This window comes from Culex pipiens, chromosome 1, assembly GCF_016801865.2.
Source record: "Culex pipiens pallens isolate TS chromosome 1, TS_CPP_V2, whole genome shotgun sequence".
NCBI lineage: Eukaryota > Metazoa > Arthropoda > Insecta > Diptera > Culicidae > Culex > Culex pipiens.
Window position 1 is genome coordinate 25,469,368 of NC_068937.1, and position 19,568 is coordinate 25,488,935.

The window sequence follows — 19,568 nt, forward strand, 5'->3', positions numbered from 1 at the left end:
AAGTTTGAAAAAGACAACAATAAACTTACTATAGATATTATAATATCTATTGTAACTGCATGGTTTTAACAGTGCAAATCATCATATAATTTTATGCAGGTTATGGTTTTGTATAGTGCCGTAACTATATGATAATGGTTAAGTATGTGGTAACTACATCTCTTTTAGTAGTAATATAGTTTGGACTATTCCCCCGATGGTTTTTGATTATGCGGGTTATTGGACCTTTAAAAAACTCCAGATGTCTACAAAGTTCTAACAGAATTCTGGCATGGCATTGAACACAGCCCTGTTATTATAGTTTTATACAAGTTTTACAAATCATCGCAAGTTAAAATGCCGCTGTCAAATTTGATTGGCTGGCTTTGTTCTAAAACAATGTTGCCAGATGGTACCGTATTTGAAAAGTCAGTAATTAAAATTTAAAATAATTTATAATTTATTAAAATAATCTTGATGATTTTGTGGTAGGTATTTATTTGTTTAACAATAAGACTTTAAAAATATTTTGTAATGAGCCCAAGAATGAACCTCGTAGGGGAAATATACCCATTTTAATCACACTAAGCCGTTCGACCCATTCTCATCACTTTTGCCATTTTCCGCTATTAAATCAACATTTTCAGATGTATCAACAATGGAGAGTTGCTTGCTCACTTTTATTTGAGCTATTTATTACTTCAGAATTGTCAAAAACACTTTATAAAAGCTGTAATTCATGATCAAAGTGCTGATAGGCCGATAATAGAAATAGGCTGAGAAAGGGCATAGTTCCCCTATATTATGTAAAATTTCCCCTTTCAAAATGTTTTAAGCGATTTTTTACCGGATTTGGCTGATTTTTTAAAATGAAACCCTTGCACAAATCTCCCTAGCAACACTGCCCGCGTTGCGATGTTTTGGCTTCCCTGCACCAACACACCCAACCAAACCGTGTATCCCTTTCGCTCGTGTGCGTGTGTTCGTCCGTCTCGCTCGCCAGCCCAGCTTTTCGAAGAAGCGTTTTGGCAGGAAAAAGCGAAAAAGCAGCAGCAGCGGCCGCCAGCCATCCAAACCACACCAACAGACTGAGACTGAGCCGAAAATTGGCAGCAAATAAACGCGCGCGAGTGTCAACACAACAGGCTCCGTTCCGCCAGAACCGGTTGCAGTCGCTAGATTGGCCACATTCGCGTCCGCCACCCACCCCCAGGTAAGCGCGCCTCTGGCCACGAAATCGAAGCAAGCGGGTCCGGAAGAGAAGAAGAGAGCAAAAAAAAAAGTCGAGAAGCTTCGCCATCATCAAAGGACACCATGGACTTAATGAGACATTTTCTCCTGTTTCTTTCCTCCTCCGGATACTTCCGGCACCGCCACAGGAAGTAGTTGCAGCTGCTTCCCCCCGGACACCAATCTACACGTGCCCTCTCCTGAAGCTAGCGCCCACTTTACACCCGGAACGAAAGTCGTCCTCGGAACTCGGCGGAAATGTCCGGAATCGCTATAGCGCGTCTCGGCGAGGAGCGAAAAGCATGGCGTAAAGATCATCCCTTTGTGAGTATTACGAATCGGCTGCTGCTGCTGGTGACTTCTTTTTAGTTGTTTTTCTGTTTTCTTGTTCTTTCCTGGCCTTTTGAAACGGGGGTTGTGTTTGGGGTAGGGATTAGAGAGCCTATATGGAGAGGCGAGTAGGGATGCTCACGGCGGGAAAAATGAATTTCTAACTTCAGTCAGTTCAGAGTCGACTCGGCAAGTGAAATAGCAATTGTTTTAATAGTAGTTTATGCAACAAGTTGCAAAAAGAGGATTTTGGATAAATACGACGAGAGCTGAAAAAATCAAGTTTTGCAACGAGTTCCATACAACATTTTTTGCAATTCCTAAAAACACCCATTGAGTGAAATTTTAAGTAAAATTTTCATGTATTTCGTCAATAAATCGTTTAAATCAAAAAAAATGTTCAAAAGTCTTACTTTTCGAAACAAGTGCTGACAAGTTCAACTTTTCAGCACCCATTTCAGTGCTGAAAAGTAGAACTTTTCAGCATTTATTTTGAAAAGTGTTGCTATTCGATTCTGTTATGTTTGGTACAGAAAAGAAGACTATTTCGTCGTTCAAGAATGACAGGAAAAGTAACCTAGTTTCACGACGGAATTGCAAAAATATTTTTTTTGAGTCGTGGTTCAAAACTAAGTAGGTAGGTATCATGTCATGCACAAATGACCCAGCATTCTTTTAAGAATTAAAAAAGGGCCTTCAGCTGTCTTAATTCTAACATAGATTAAAAAAAATCAAGATAGTTGAGCCGTGACATAACTTGAATGCCGTTAAATATCGTATTTCACTTTAGTTAAGTTCATCGAGAGGTACTACAAATTGAATTGTGAGTTTGGTAGACGCTTGAAATTTGTACGCATTCTAGGTACTTGAAGTTCACATCTGTGTTCGGGAAGCGCTTATTTGGTGGCCAATTTAATGCATTGTACACACCAGCCATTTACTAAAAACTTCACTACCGTCACCAGAGGTGAAATCGGGTCATACAAAAAAGCTAAAATTTGTATGAAACCGATGTCACCCCCGATGACGGTATTGAATTTTTAGTATTCGCTGAATTTCACTAAAAATGTATATTCAGCTGTCAAACTTTGCTAAAGTTTTAGCCATCAGTAATTTCTCGAATAATCGTAATTTGTCGATAGTAGATTGAGATCATTCGATTTTAATTTCTCGATCTACCATCGAGAAATTAAGACTGACGGACGAAAAATCCTCGACATGTGTTTGAAGCTTATTTTCCAATACAGTCTAGACTCGATTATCCGAAGCCTTGATTAACCGAAGTTTCGATTATCCGAAGTTCGATTATCCGAAGTTTTGTATGGGACTTCGGATAATCGAATCACGAGCAAAAAAAATGTTTTTTCTTGTTTTTTTCTTTTTCTTTATTTAAAGAGCGAGTCCACGAGCAAAGCACGCCCATCTCGCATCGACCTCACCAATCTGCCTGAAATTTTCAGGGGTTGTTTGAACATATAAAACTAGCATCTGGCCAAAATATGAGCACTCTAGGTCAACGGGAAGTGGGGCAAATCGGGACACAAATTTTGAAGGCTCAAAACCGTCAAAAATCTTAAAAAAGCTATAACTTAGGCAAAATTCAATTTATTTTCAAAATTCAAAATGCACCTTAAAGAGCATACAAAATGCAACAAAAATCAGGGAGAAGCAGCCCAATTGAATAAATATAAGTAAATCGAAACATGCATAAAAATGTATATTTTCATCCATTTTAGCCCTTTAAAAAAAAGTAAAAAAAAATCTTCGATTCACATTTATTAAAAATCAAGTTCGTTTCTAAAAAAACCGGCTTCTTATTTTTTTAAACTTTCATTTTTTAAAGGGCTCAAATGGATTAAAATAAACATTTTTATGCATGTTTCTATTGTGACATTGTCTTAGGAACACGAATATGATAAAATTATCACCAGAATATGGGATCTAAGGGGTCCCCCGAGCCAAAATTTACAAACCAAAAATTCACTAAAAGTAAAAGTGTTTATTTAATATGTTAAACTGCCAGTCTCAGATGGTAGTCCCAGATGTCCCCTACAAGCTGCAGGTCGAACCGAGTTGATATCTGAATGGAACACTTTTTTATTTGAGTTTGAAAATTATGCTCTTTTTTCACTGAAATGCCAATAACTCCCGTTAGATTTATTCAATTGGGCTGCTTCTCCCTGCATTTTGTTGCATTTTTTATGCCCATTTTGAATTATGAAAATAAATTGAATTTTGCCTAAGTTCTAGCCTTTTCAAGATCTTTGACGGTTTTGAACCTTCAAACTTTGTTTGCCCCACTTCCCGTTGACCTAGAGTGCTCATATTTTGGCCAGATGCAGGGTTGTTACGGACGGCGCGGATCGCGCGGATGGCGCGGATGGCGCGTATCGCGCGGATCTGGCGCGGATTTGCTGGCTAATTTTGTTCAGGCGCGGATTTCGCGCGGATAGCAATTTTCATAAATAAAATAATTGAGAACGATAGAATTTCTTTCAAGTTACGAAGGAAAATATTATAAGCAATTAAATAAATTCAATCTTTTTCTATGCGTGCAAAAATATCTATTTCTAAGAAGTTGTTAATGAAGAAAATTTTCTTCTGAAAATTATTCATTGTTTTTTTTCTTAATACGAATCTTAAAAATAATCTTCAAGGAGCGTTTATTTTTAAAAATGTATTGAGATTTCTTATGTCGACATCGTTTTACATAACATTAAAACTCATTATTTTTGTTAACATTTGCTGACCTGGTTTAAATATTTTTCTATAATTATTCACATGATACATTTAATTTTTATCTTCTGACTCATATTTTAAACATTTTCCAAAGATTTAAACATAAGGATGTACATAAATAATTCTTAGGGTATGTTCCGGATTGGAACCCTTAGATTTTTTTTAAGATCGGTACAGGGTTCCAAAGTTTCCAAGGCATTTTTTAATATAGGAAACAATAAATATTGAGCGAGCATATTAATTACAGAATTTCAAAAAGCTTCAGATCTTTTTAGATTTTTTAAGTTTTTTCATTCTTAAATTTAAATTTTGAAATTTGTGGTTTATTAAAAATTGAAAGATTCTGTTGCCACTCTGATTTAAGTAGAATTGGTTCTACTCCCAATTATCAAAACATGACGAAATCCACTTAGCAATCTGCTAAAATCTCCGTCTAAAATTGAAAATTTCAGAAATTACATATTCAATTAAACAAAAAAATAAATAAATAGAATTCATAAATTTAAATTGCCAAAACTTGCAGACTCAAAAACGCAAAGAGAAATATGAATTCTCACATTCAAAAATTACAAGAAAAATTAACATAGATTTTTTTTAATTCATAAATTTTTAATTTTTTAAGAAAGTTCTTAAGTTATTGAATTTTAAAATTATTAAATTATGAAACTATTAAATTATGAAATTATGAAATTATTAAATAATTAAATTGTTAAATTATTAAATTATTAAATTATTAAATTATTAAATTATTAAATTTTTGAATTATTAAATTATTAAATTATTAAATTATTAAATTTTTAAATTATTAAATTATTAAATTATTAAATTATTAAATTATTAAATTATTAAATTATTAAATTATTAAATTATTAAATTATTAAATTATTAAATTATTAAATTATTAAATTATTAAATTATTAAATTATTAAATTATTAAATTATTAAATTATTAAATTATTAAATTATTAAATTATTAAATTTTTAAATTATTAAATTATTAAATTATTAAATTATTAAATTATTAAATTATTAAATTATTAAATTATTAAATTATTAAATTATTAAATTATTAAATTATTAAATTATTAAATTATTAAATTATTAAATTATTAAATTATTAAATTATTAAATTATTAAATTATTAAATTATTAAATTATTAAATTATTAAATTATTAAATTATTAAATTATTAAATTATTAAATTATTAAATTATTAAATTATTAAATTATTAAATTTTTAAATTATTAAATTATTAAATTATTAAATTATTAAATTATTAATTTTATAAATTATTAAATCAATAAATTACTAAATTATTAATCCCTAGATTTTAGAATTTGGTGATTTTTTTTTGGGTTTTATATTTTTTAAATTTTTGAATTAAATTTTTTTCCTGAGTTTGTTTTTAAAGCAAAGATATTTAAAGTGTTGCAAAAAATGCTAATATTGTTTCAGAAATGGCAGAAAAGGTTCCACTTGGTGCAGGTGGGATATGAATCCACAACTGATCAACGGATCAGTAATGCTTTCTGTATTATTCTTTTTTCGTTTAAAATTTTATTCATTATGTTACTCTCTTCTATGTTTGTCGTAATTTTTATATGGCGCGGATTTCGCGCGGATTGGGTCTTGGGGTCGGCGCGGATCTGGCGCGGATTTTTTTTCGACTTTTCCGTAACAACCCTGAGATGCTAGTTTTATATGTACCCCTGAAAATTTCAGGCAGATTGGTGAGGTCCAAACGACGTCCCTTACAAAGGGACTCGCTCTTAAACATCAAATTCGAGTTCTGCGACCCCATTTTAGTCAAATTTGAATAGTTGTTGCTTATTAAATAATAAAATGCATTTTTTCAATATTTCGCCACCCCGATATTGGCCGCCATCTTGGATTTAAAAAATATGTAAATCACTTTAGCGTAGTTTAGGGGTCAAACATAAGCTCGACAATCAAAAACAAGACAGCGAAAAAAAAAATCGTGAGGCCTTTGGATAATCGAGTCTGGACTGTATATCAAAGGTTTCAAAAAATGTAATAATTCCAATTTAAAAAAAATACTGTGATCTAGTTGTAAGCTTTTTTCCCCTATCCCTTTTCCTTAGTAACTCTAGTAATTTTTTTTTGTGAATTTTACTCACTTTTTTTTAAAGCCCACAGTCAAAACAATAATTTCTCCAACATGGATTAGGGTAACACATAGCTGAAAGGAGCTCCAAAACTCTGTTTTGTACACAAATAGAACTTATTGTAACCTATTTATTCAAAAATAAAAACTCAATTGAAAATTTAAATAACAATCATAATTACTAGCTAAAATAAAACTCTTTTTTTTGTTAGTTTAGATTATTTAAAATCGTTCATTTAAAAAAAAATCTAGAATTAAAAAAAAAATCAAAAAAATATTTCAGAGTTTTAATTATTTAGAAAATTTTAAGATTTTTTAGTTTAAAAATATATTTTTTTTGAAATTTAAATTTTGTGATTAATAAAATATTTTTGTTTTTTTTTATTTTATTGAAATTTGAGGAATTTAAAGTTTTTGAAATTGTTGGATTTTTTTTTGAATTTTTTAAATATTGGAACTTCTTTGAACTTATTTTTTTTGAGCTTACGGATAAGGATCCCGTCCATAAGCCAGGTGAGGAGGGGGTAGGGCTTGACAATGGCCACGCTCCATAGAAAAAAATGTATGAGTATTATGAACGACGGGGATGGGACTGTCTGAAATTTATGGGGTCTGTTAGCCTCTGAGGGACCATCCATTAACTACGTGGACACTTTTGCCTTCCTCACTGAGGTAAGGCTATAATCCTGCTCCAAAATTGAACTTTTTATTTTAAGCTCGAAAACCCACCTTGATGTATACATATCGACTCAGAATTGAAAACTGAACAAATGTCTGTGTGTGTGTATGTGTGTGTGTATGTGTGTGTGTATGTGTGTGTGTATGTGACCAATAATGTCACGCAGTTTTCTCAGCACTGGCTGAACCGATTTTGACCAAACCAGTCGCATTCGACTTGGTTTAGGGTCCCATACGGTGCTATTGAATTGTTTGAAGTATCAATAAGTAGTTCAAAAGTTATGTATAAAAATGTGTTTACGCATATTTTCAGAAGTTGAATAAATGGCAGTAAACTGAACCAAACATCATCATGCTATACATCGTTAGTTAGGTAATTGAAAGACCTTTCCAACGAGTCCAAAACATTGATAATCTGGCAACCCTGTCTCGAGTTCTGACCACTTAAGTGATATTTATGCACTATTTTTGTAGCCGGATCTCGCTTAAATGTATGTAAACAATGTCCGGATCCATCATCCAACCCATCGTTGGTTAGGTAATCAAAAGACCTTTCCAACGAGTATAAAACATTGAAGATCTGGCAACCCTGTCTCGAGTTCTGACCACTTAACTGCCGTTCTACGCATAATTGTCCCATGTCAGTTTTGGTCGATTTTGACTTTATGACATTTTTAAGTTTAGTTTGATGTGTACTTTAAGAAAAACACATAAAATCTGGTACTTTGTTCGGAAACTCATTAAAAACAACACCAAGTCTGTTTGTCCCATCGTTAAACTTATACGCATAATTGTCCCACCAAGTATTTTCTTACACGGAATCATTAGTTTTACTAAACATTATGTCTTGTTTACCTTTTGTAAAGCAAGAGAATCACAAATAAAGGTGATAAACTGCTAACTGGGGTGATTAGGGACACATAGGGCGAATAGGAACCCACGGGACAATTATGCGTAGAAACACAGAAATCAGTCGAAAAATTTCAATCGCGTTTTTCTCAGTTGCACTTTTTTGAACATGGGACAATTATGCGTAGAACGGCAGTTAAGTGATATTTATGCACTATTTTTGTAGCCGGAACTCGCTTAAATGTATGTAAACAATGTCCGGATCCATCATCCAACCCATCGTTGGTTAGGTAATCAAAAGACCTTTCCAACGAGTATAAAACATTGAAGATCTGGCAACCCTGTCTCGAGTTCTGACCACTTAAGTGATATGTATGTACTTTTTTGTAGCTGGAACTCACTTAAATGTATGTAAACAATGTCCGGATCCATCATCCGACCCATTGTTGGTTGGGTAATCGAAAGACCTTTTCAAAGAGTCTAAAATACTGAAGATCTGGCAACCTTGTCTCGAGTTCTGATCACTTAAGTGATATTTATGCACTTTTTTTGTAGCCGGATCTCACATAAATGTATGTAAGAAATGTCCGGATCCATCATCCGACCCATCGTTGGTAAGGTAATTGAAAGGCCAAGTCTAAAACATTGAAAATCTGGCAACCCTATCTCGAGTTCTGACCACTTATGATGCAACTTATGAGCCCTTGAGTGATGTGTGTTTTTTTTTGTATTCCGGAACTTAACGAAATTAGACGAAATTTGTGTCCAAACCCATCATATCACATATCACCCATTGTTGGAAAAGAGTGAGGAAGGCACCAACCACATAGGTGGATTAAGTTAGTTTTTTTTGTAAATCTCAAAAAAAGTGTGGCTGTCATGTCATGTCACACTTTTTTGTAATGTTGTAAAAATCATGTAAAAATTAAAAAAATAGAAGAAAAAAACCTGCACATTTGGCCTGGGTGCTGAATAGACAGAATGCGTAACGTGATCTTCGAATGCTTCCCACTGCTCCTCACTAATACAACTGCACTACAGCTTTTTGCGCCTGAAGTGACTTGTTTTGAATTATTTTAGATCTATTGATGTTAAACTATTCGCTGACAAATTTATAGCTTCGCGCGTTTCCTACTCGTAGACTAAAGGAGCCTTTTTGGTTTTCCAAGTGACGAAAAATTGCGTCAGAAGTGGGTGGAATATTGTGAATAAAAAATAGCAACCGAATGAAAGTTTCGAAATCATGAGTCTTCTTCTTATCTTAAGATGTGTTGACTTCAAATACCTCAAAAGCTCAACGCCAGGGATGGTATTTACTCGTTTCCTCGTCGATGGCGAGGGCTTTTAGATATCGTCCCTCGCTTAAATCATCAATTTTTTGGCGTTCTCCCAAAACTGCATCAAGAGAGCGAAGCGAAAACGACGCCGATGAAATAGCGAGCAACGAACAAACCGATGCGTAAGACGGAAAAAAATCTCTCACACAGCCAGTCCCCTCGCTCAAAAAGCAAGAGAAAGAGCAATCGTGAAATTCTCTCGCCCGTAAGCCCTGTAGAAATGAGTTCATTTGTGTGCGTGAGCTCCAGTGTATGTATACAGCAATTTCGTGTGCGTGCTTCTCCGGTTGGAACGATAGTTCCATCGGAGCCAGCGAGAGGGTATTTCTCGTCGATGTGATGGGCTTTCGATATTCGCGATAGCAAGCCGACCATCACTCGGCTGCGAAAGAGAAGAGAAATTTCAAGAGACGAGGAACGCACCGAAATATACATCAATGATAGTGCGATGGTGATGATGGTTTACCTACCCTGCTCAACGCCATAAACTTTTTTTTTATTCCTGACAAAATAAATAATTCATCGATTACAATACTTGCTACTTCTTGGTAGCTCTTTGCAAACAGTAAATTGGTTCCGCTTTGATAGTTCTAAATTGAGGTCGCTTTGCGAACCACTATTCCCCCCCCCTTTCAAAATTGGTTTGAAAAATCAGGGAGCAAAAACATTTTTTTTTCATAAAATTCCAATAGAAATAGAAGTTTTATCAACTCAAAACAATCTAATGTGCCTTTTTCTGCATTGATAATCAAATTTAGTTTGTTTGGGCTCGTTTAAAAAAATATTTTGAACATTTGTGAAATTACAATGTTCAGCACCGCAAAAGCTTTTTTTTCTCACAAAAACAAAATTTTCGTCAGTACTTCGAAATTTTGGAAACTCAAGATTGCAAAACAATTGGAGATGTAAAAAAAAAGTAAATTGGAGAAGTGCAAGATGCATTCTACAACACTTTTTCATTCAAATGTTGAAACCGTTAACTTTTTTTTTGCCCCTGGCTATCTCATTCGATAGCAATGCATGGAAATTCTTGGTTTTATGATATTTATTTTTCTTTCTGTCAATTTTCAGGGATTTGTTGCTCGTCCAGTCAAGAACGCCGACGGAACTTTGAACCTTATGACGTGGGAATGCGCCATTCCTGGAAAGAAGGGAGTAAGTACCTACCGTCAAGCTTGCGCCCTGGATCCGCTACTAATCTCAACTGTCTCGTTCTCCAGACTCCGTGGGAGGGTGGCCTGTACAAGCTCCGGATGATCTTCAAGGACGACTACCCGACCAGCCCGCCCAAGTGCAAGTTCGAGCCGCCGCTGTTCCACCCGAACGTGTACCCGTCCGGGACGGTCTGTCTGTCGCTGCTGGACGAGGAGAAGGACTGGCGCCCGGCCATCACCATCAAGCAGATCCTGCTCGGCATCCAGGACCTGCTGAACGAGCCCAACATCAAGGACCCGGCCCAGGCGGAGGCATACACTATCTACTGGTAAGTCTTGTGGAGAGTCTGTTTAAGTTAAAGTTGCCTTCATGAGCTCTCTTTCCAGTCAAAACCGTCTCGAGTACGAGAAGCGCGTCCGAGCACAGGCCAGAGCCATGGCAGCCACGGAATAGATTGACAACCAACCAACCAACAACTACTACAATTAGCAGAGAGATTGGAGACACTCGCAGTTTTGATAGCCGCAACCAGCAGCGCAGCAGCAGCAGCAGTAACAAAATCTAACTCACTAAAATCGGACAGACTATTAATTACTGATCGGGGTAGTGAAGAGGAAAAGGGGAAAGACAGACAGAACGAGAGAGGGAAACTTTAACTACGAGATAGTGACAGGCAGATTGCGGAGCAGAGATAGCGAAGCGTTTGTCCTAAACATAAGAAAATACAACCAACATTAAATATTATAATCTTTCCACTTTTCAAAAGAAAACAAAACAAAAAAACAAAGCAGATAAATTGAATCATGCATAGTTGTAAGGCTACTTTTTTAATTATTTAGACTTGAGAGAAAAACAAAATGATAAGAGCAAAACGCATGCTGTACGGATAAATTCATTTCCATACCTTAAAGCCTACATGTGGAGTTGTGAAGGTGTTTACTATTGTTGATTTGAGAAAGTCCCTTTGGAAAGTTGTCTTACCTCTTGTCCGGATAGTGATGACATCAGAAATATTCTTTTCAGTTTCCCCGACAAGGACTGCAACACTTAGATGTTCATACTATTTATTTTAACCATTCGATCCCTTCCTTTACAGATGTCGACTAGGACGACAATTGCTGCGCAGTTCAGAATACATATGGATTCATCTTTCAATAACTTTCACAGTAACCGCTTGCAAGTGCGTCAACGCCCTCAATGAATTCCTACCGATGTCATCTAACTTAAGGGAAAGGAGTGTCAAACAGAACATACGAAGCTGTTAAACTTTGTTAACTGTTCGTTTCGACAGGGGAAAAAGATCGACGCCGATACATCTTCTACTTCCAGCGAGGAACGACAGCAGAAAACTCAACACGGCCTAAAGTGTGAAACAGTGTCAGTTACAGATGCTTGTTACAAAGAGAAGTCAATTATGACCGTTTTTTCACCTTTTTGCTGGATATCCACGAAATAAGAAAAAAGTAAACACTCTAACAAGGCACAAAGGACGCAGAAGTATCATCCTGATGAGAGCACCGCTGAAGCAAACCGGCCTTTGCGCGAACGCGATACGATGTTTGATCCTGTCTAAGTTCTAATGAGGCTGTGGATTATTGCAAGTGACAGGATCAATGAAGTTCTATCAAAATTAAACAAGACTGTGGACGGTTGCAAGTGGTCCCTAGTTTGAATTTAGCTTTTAGTTAGTGATTCATGAAACTAAAGTCACAATATGCTTTGTAGAACTTGTCCTTGAAGTCCGTAATTGAGAGGAGATTTATTTAAAAAAAACTCCTATTTAAGCATTTCTATTCGTAAGATTCAATCACAGCTACAGAGTGACCACTCAAACCCCATTTTCAAATTCCCGATTTTTCCAGAAACTGAAATACAGTCGACTCTCTGGTTGTCAATATCCAAGGGACCGTCGAGGAAGAGAATCATCAGTTTACAGAACGATGCAAAATGAACTCGATTGAAAATATTTTTTTCTTGATACCCAGCTATGGGAGAGAAACATGGCAACGTCCATCAAACAAAAAAAAAACTAATGTCAACCACCCTTCAAAGCTTCGTTTTGCCAAGAAAAATGTCTATGCAAGCCATGAGAAAGTGAAGTTATTGACAACCGGAAGAGATTTTTAATGCAAACAGAATCCAAGGGACCGTCGAGGAAGAGATCCTTCAAGCAAGGGAAAATATCGAGGAATGAAGATAATTGAAGTATGCAGATTGAAGGGACTGAAGAATTCATCGATGGATGGAGAATTATTGATATCGAGAAGATCGACAGCCGGAGAGTCGACTGTATTAGAAATTTCTTATCTTAAAAAATGATTCCAAACAAAAAACAAACTGTTGACAATTTTCGAAAAATACTAATTTTTAATGTTTCTATTTTGTTTTTTTACTACTATGTTTTTTCTTTGAAAATAACTGGATGCTTAACAATACTTATAATTTCAATGTTTATTTTTAAAATTGGTAATCGTTTCAACTGGAAATGGCAAAAAGTTAAAGATAACATAATTTAAAATTTTATTTTAAATCAAACAACGGTTAAATCATGATTACTGTTATTATTCTATCAAAGAATTTCGATAAATATCCAAGAAATCGTTTTAAATATGTTTTTACCAAGTTCACGTATTAATTTTGCAAATTTTGATATTGAATTTCTGAATCAATGTTGATTTGTCTCGTTGCCAGTATTTAACTGTATTTATTTTTGTTAAATGAAAAAATCAGTTTGTTAAGATTTTATTTTTTACCACTTTTTATTTAAAATGTTTGAAGAGGCAAATTCTTTAAACATATTTGCAATAACTAAAATCGAAATTTCCTTGATTTATTTTTTTGAAATGGCAATATTTTTTTCAAGTTTACAAAACGTAAACAGTTTTTTTTTTCTTTTTTTTTCATTCAGAATTAACAACGCTTGAATTTTATTCGATATTTTTAAATAAAAACCCGATTTAATATCACCAGAGGTAAAATAGAGCCTTTCTTACAAAATGATGAAACTCCGACAAATATAATTTATCAGAAACATAATGATACCACCCAGTGAGAATTTGACCTAAAGCTTCGAGTATTTTTAGGCTAATCCTCGAATGCCATTTTTTTAAATTTCAGAGGTACATTGTGGGTCGCAAGATATTTAAATTTAATTAAGAAAAACATATTGGATTGACATTATTAGAAAAAATAAAGGGTAGGTACTCAGTCTTTAATGTTAGTCTATGATTAACTTAAAAAAATATGTATCGATATTGCACTTGTCGATCTTTTATGAGAAGCCAGAAAGAAACACGCGCAGCGAAAAAAGCGCAAGCGTAAATGAGCTTGCGTTTATACTTCGACTTGACGACTTGTCGATCTTACGAGCGAAAACGAGCCGGGACTTCGAATTTGATGTTCAGTATATGATTCTGTATAAAACTATAATAGGAAAAAATAGGGTTAAAATAAGACGTAAACCACTAATATACTAATATGGCTATATCTCTGGAAATAAATTTTGGAAGAGCTTCAAATTTTGGGTCCAAGCAGTTTATGGCGAATGTTTTCGAATGGCTTTTTGTTCGAAACTGAATTCATTTAATTTGATAGTGTTATCTGTAAAATAGTCCAAAAAATACCTCTAAAAATGGCTTTGATCACATTTACTGGTCGAAAATTGTGAATCGAAAAATAAAATGTTCGTCTTCGACCCCACGGCTACAAATCTGAAATATAAAAATTGTGGGTTTTACGAGCGGTTTACCAATGATGGAAGAAACAAATTTTTAAGAGCGGATACAGGCATCGCTCAAGTATTTCAGAAAAAGTGCTCCCAAAAATCAGGCTTTGAGTTCCGGGTTTCGGGCCAAAATTCAATCGAAAGAGCGCATCAAAACCTTCAATTTAGTAATAGGATTTTTTTCTGAGACGATTCCTCGCCGGGCACGATTTTTTTAGATTTCGGAAAAAAGCGTTTTTCCAAAAGCACACTTCTGGAGTTTTTTTTGAAAAGGTCCAATAAACCAAATTTCCAGTTTTTGCTTTTTGGGTGTTTTTAGAACCGCCTTGAGTCAGGGGTATTAAAAAACACCCAAAAAGCAAAAATTTAAAATTTGGTTTATTGGTCCTTTTCAAAAAAAACTCCAGACTTTAAACCAGGGTTGCGAATGAGCGAGCGCTCACGGAAGGCTTGCTCGCTCCAGCTGGAGCGTGAGTTTTTATCAGGTAGCTCGTGCTCGCTCACGCTCACCGGAGCGTTTTGCGCTCACGTGAGCTGGTGAGCCAAAGTAGGTAGTTGTTTTTTCCTGTTGAAGCATCTGCCTGTTTGAAACGAAGTTTCCAGAACTATCTCAGCACAGGCAGCAAAAACAAACAAGAAAGTGGTCGAACAAACAAAAGTATGCAATGAAATGGATTTGGTCAGCGAACCGAAATTTACGTTCTATTTAAAATCTAGACATTTTTCGAACAATTAACAAAAAACTTAATTCATAATGTAAACATTCATTGACGTGGAGAGATGCACTATTTGTTCACAAATCAAATCCATATTTGACCATATTGTATTGCTGTTATGTACAAAAAAATGACAATTTATGTATGTTTTGATTGTTTTGAATAATCTTTTAAACAGTTACAATCATTCATGTTCAAAAAATCATATATAACTTGTAAATGAATATTTTCAGAGGTTTGGTTGCGGAAATGTTGAATAAAATCCACTTGTTGGAAGAAGAGCCAACCTTTTTGTGGTGAAAAATATTGACAATTTATTTGATTTGAGTCAAAAGGGTTATTTCAACCATTAGCAATTTTTAGGCTAATATTTAAAAATAGAACTGTTTCAAAAATGTTACCCTATTTTCTGAAACGTCTACCAAATAAAGACTAACCTTATAGAAATGATCATCCATTTCTTATCACTGAATCATTTAAAGATTTAAACGGAATAACTTTTTTTTAATAGTAGCTAATTTTGACCCGCAATCTGGAAATGTAGTCAAAACACTGATTAGGTACCGTCAGTGGGGGTGACTATGGGCCAAAAAACGATTCACCTCTTGTAATTTCTTAATAACAAAAACAATTTAAATAACATCGAAAATCTTTCAACGTAGATTTGTTCTTAGATAGTTTACTAACATTTTCCCAAAATATGGGAAATTTTGATGAACACTACCTTTAATGCCAATAGTTTGAACTAAAATGATGCTCAAATACAACGATATGGTAAAAACAAGTCACCCAACAGTGTTTCTTGTTCGAAGGAATCGTATTGACAACGTTTTAAGTGGAGATTTTCAAACATTTGGGTAGTTTTTGAGCAATCCCAACAAAAATATTAGAAAAATGATTTTTCGAGAGGTCATTTTTGGCCAAAAACGTACCTCAATTTTAGACAGCTGCCAAAATAACCGGATTTGTTCTAGGAACGAGATTTTTTCAGTGAAGTCATCTTAAGATGTCCCCTACACAACCTTTTTAGCAGAATCCAGTTTCATTGAGAAGAATCTGAGGAATGGTAAAATCCGTAAAAAATCACTTTGACCCAATCTCACCCCCCAGACCTAATGTCACCCCCACTGACGGTACATAAAACAGTTTAATGTTATATTTTAATCAACGAAGCATTTAACATTGAATCGAACTTACCAATGCATAAATCCTCTTGAATCAATTCATTGTTTTGTAAGTTTTTCTAATGTTTACAGGCCCTTTTATTTAGGCGTCTATACCCTCCCCCCTCACCTCTCTGCTACAATAAGGCTTTTAAATTCTAAAATATTTATACATTCAACTGTATGTCTAAAAAATGATTTGACTCTTGCAAATCCCACCTTTTAATTTAAAACATGGTTGGTGAAAATAAGCTATTCCAATTGGGTCCTAAAATGAAGCTTAGATTGCTGATAGTATTGTTCACAGCGATAAAGCTTATTTTTCTGAGTACAATGACCCTTTGTACGACCATAAAGAGCATAAAATTGCTTTTTAAATCAATTTTGAAAAATTAACCTCGCGGTCCTTCTTGACAGAAAAGCTCCTACTTGACAGCTCGTTCCAAGGGGACCATAGTTGATCCATCGAAAAAATGTTGTCTTGTCAAAAAAAAATTTGCATTAAAATGAAAAAAAGTGGTCAGAAATAGTTTTTAATCGTGTTTTTTAACGTTGTACATAAAAATTTACATAGGGCTTTAGTACCCAATTCATATATCATAAAATTTGTTCACAAAATCATATGTCCTCAGCCCTACTGCACCTCAAGCAAAAAATTCATCTAGAATTGGGTACTAAAGCCCTATGTCAATTTTTATGTACAACGGTAAAAAACACGATTAAAATCCATTTCTGATCACTTTTTTTCATTTTAATGCAAAATTTTTTTTTTGACAAGACAACATTTTTTCGATGGATCAACTATGGTCCCCTTGGAACGAGCTGTCAAGTAGGAGCTTTTCTGTCAAGAAGGACCGCGAGGTTAATTTTTCGAAATTGATTTAAAAATCCATTTTAAACTCTTTGTGGTCGTACAAAGGGTCATTTTACTCAGAAAAATAAGCTTTATCGCTGTAAACAATAATATCAGCAATCTAAGCTTCATTTTAGGACCCAATTGAAATAAAAACTTTCTCAAAAACGTTAAATGATTAGCGACACGTCCAAAATGAGCGCTCCGTGAGCGAAATATGAGCGCGAGCGCGAGCGTGGAGCAAACGCGAGCTGAAAAAATCGGAGCAAACGTGAGCGCGGGCAAACGTGAGCTAGCTCGCGCAGCGCTCCTCCTCACGAATGAGCGAAAAGTGAGCGCTCACGAGCGCGTGAGCGCGTGAGGAACGCAACACTGAACTTTAAACCTTTCTTTTGTATTTATGAAAAAAAACCTTTCTTTTGTAAGAAAGGCAAAAAAAGTTTCCGATGACTGAAAATCTAGATTTATCTATAATAATTTGGAAACAAAATTGAAATAACATAATGAACCACAAAAATAAATCATTGTTGGAATCTTTTTCGAATAATCAATCAATATGAAGAAATGATACAGAATCATAACTTTACTCAAAAACTTTAAATAAAATTTGTACTAGCCTTATTGAGTAAAATCAATCTGAAAACTGTATAAAATATAAAAAAAAATGAAACTAATTTGAACGGTGTGCGTCGCGGTCAACACGCAGGATTTTCGTTGCCGTTTCCGTCTTTGTTTTCCCCCCGATTGTGTATGTTTTTCAGTCCGGGCGGTTTTCAGTCCGACACAAAAGGAAGCAAAAAACCTCAAAGTATCATCCAGTTGCAGCGAGTGCATATATTTGAAGAAGATCGAAATTGCAGAGGGGACAAACCGCTATAGCAAACCGGCATTTGCAGGAAGGCGATACGATGAAAGACAAAATATGCGTCAGTTCGTCCGTGGCGTCAGTAACGTATACCATTGGTTGAAAGCATCAACAATAGTTCTAGCAATCAAGACGAGACTGTGGGAGACTAATGTAAGAGTTCTCTAACTTTAATTTACTGGTTAGGGAATCACGGAGCAAACAGAAACTAAACAATTTTCTTGAAAATTGCTCTGCATAGCTTGTCCGTGAAGTCCGTAATTGAGAGGAGATTCATCAAAATTCTTATTTAGGCTTTTTCTTTCTCGTTATATTCAAACACACCCACTTTTGTTACTTTATTTCACGTTTATTTTCAGTTTTCGTGGAGCAAATAGGTATTTAATACACTTTTTTTGTGATTATTAGAAAAAATCTTCGATTAGTTTCCTAGAGTACACGATACACGATACGAATTAAAACCAAATCAAGAGATGTGTGTGTGTGACCCAGGGACGAGTCCACTCAACGGTTCTGGCACAACTAGAAATTCTTGACATTTTTGCTTCACTTCGATTAGGAGGTTTTAAAAAAGAGTTTTTTTTTGTTTAAAAACAGTTTGAAGAAAACACAAACACACAGCAAAAAAGTGGGGTTACCAAATTAAAATCATCCACTCTACGAGTTCCCTCTCAGTTCGATCACGACTCCACCGCCGCCGGTGGATCCGGCGCCGCCGTTGCGAAACTCCTGGTACTTGAGCCCCGAGGCGGCCGGATCGCTGCGGTAGCGACTGCTGGACGTGGTGCGCACCTCGCTCGTTTCGATCGTCTGCAGGCCACGGCCGTCCTTGGTGGGGACGGTCTTTTTGCTAAAGTTGCGCACCGTGTTGGTCATGCCGGGCCGGGCCGGATCCTCGTTCTTCTGGGTGATTTTGTACGACTCGGAGTAGTCTTCGGTGCTGGAGCTGCCGCGGCGCACGATGCTGGCGGTGTCCTTGTTGATGGTGAGGGGCGACCGGGATCCGAGGGACGATTCCTGCTCGCGGTTGATGTAGGTGTTGAGGTACTCGCGGGACGGGGTGGTGGCGCGTTCGCCGTGCAGCGTTCGGTACAGTTCGGGGGCGCGGTTCTGCAGGTTCTTGAGGAAGACCGTTTTCTTGTTGGTGGAGTACTCGTGGACGCGCTCGTCCTCGTACAGCGGGCTTTGGGTGAGGTCGCGCGTACTTCGGCTGATCAGGTTCACGATCGAGGGACTCTTGAGCTGCATGGACTCGTTCTGGTGGCGGGACGGCGTCCGCTGCAGGTCGTCCAGGTGCGAGTTGGACCGGTAGAACGAGTTGTAGTTGTTGCGGTTGAGCTTCTCCAGGTAGATGGGACTAGGGTCGTTGGTTCCGTTGAGGCCGTGCACGTTGAACGACTTGCTGCGGTTCAGGGCCTTGTAGGTGCGGGCGGGTTTCACCGGGCCCGTGTTGGTCAGCGGCGGTTGCGGCGAAGGGGACACGTTGTTGACGATCGAAACGTTGATCGTGGACGAGTGGAGCGGTTTGCTTTTGGCCTTTTGCTCGTACAGCTTTCGGGGCAGGGTTTGGGAGCTGGTTTGGTAGTGCTGCTGTTGCTGCTGCACGTACGAAGACGATCCGTTGCGGTCGTGTCCGTTGGAGGTTAGCCGGTTGGTACTCTTGCTGAATCGGCCCAGTGTGCTTCCGGTTGGAGGGGGTGGTTGACTGTAGCTCCTGGAATTGAGGTAGAAAAAGGTTTGCTTTAAGTTTTTGTCCTTCAATCAATCAATCAAATTACTTAAATAAAAAAAAATACAAAATAGACAAGATTGAAAAAGATGACA

At 36.1% G+C, this 19,568-nt stretch overlaps 2 protein-coding genes across 2 annotated transcripts in view; one reads left to right on the forward strand and one right to left on the reverse strand.

The window, feature by feature from the left end:
• The first annotated feature begins 987 nt into the window (after nt 1-987).
• Nucleotides 988-11,338, forward strand: LOC120427218 (SUMO-conjugating enzyme UBC9-B). Its single transcript, XM_039592079.2, has 5 exons — nt 988-1,192; nt 1,359-1,533; nt 10,340-10,423; nt 10,489-10,751; nt 10,810-11,338. Exons 2-5 carry the CDS (start codon nt 1,468-1,470, stop codon nt 10,874-10,876), a joined length of 480 nt encoding a protein of 159 aa, XP_039448013.1. The 5' UTR covers nt 988-1,192; nt 1,359-1,467; the 3' UTR covers nt 10,877-11,338.
• A 6,944-nt stretch (nt 11,339-18,282) lies between these two features.
• Nucleotides 18,283-19,568, reverse strand: part of LOC120427221 (uncharacterized) — a 106,290-nt gene continuing 105,004 nt past the window's right edge. The window contains exon 6 of the mRNA XM_039592084.2: nt 18,283-19,458. Coding sequence (XP_039448018.1) covers nt 18,402-19,458 — 1,057 coding nt within the window. The 3' untranslated portion in view covers nt 18,283-18,401. The remainder of the gene's footprint in view (nt 19,459-19,568) is intronic.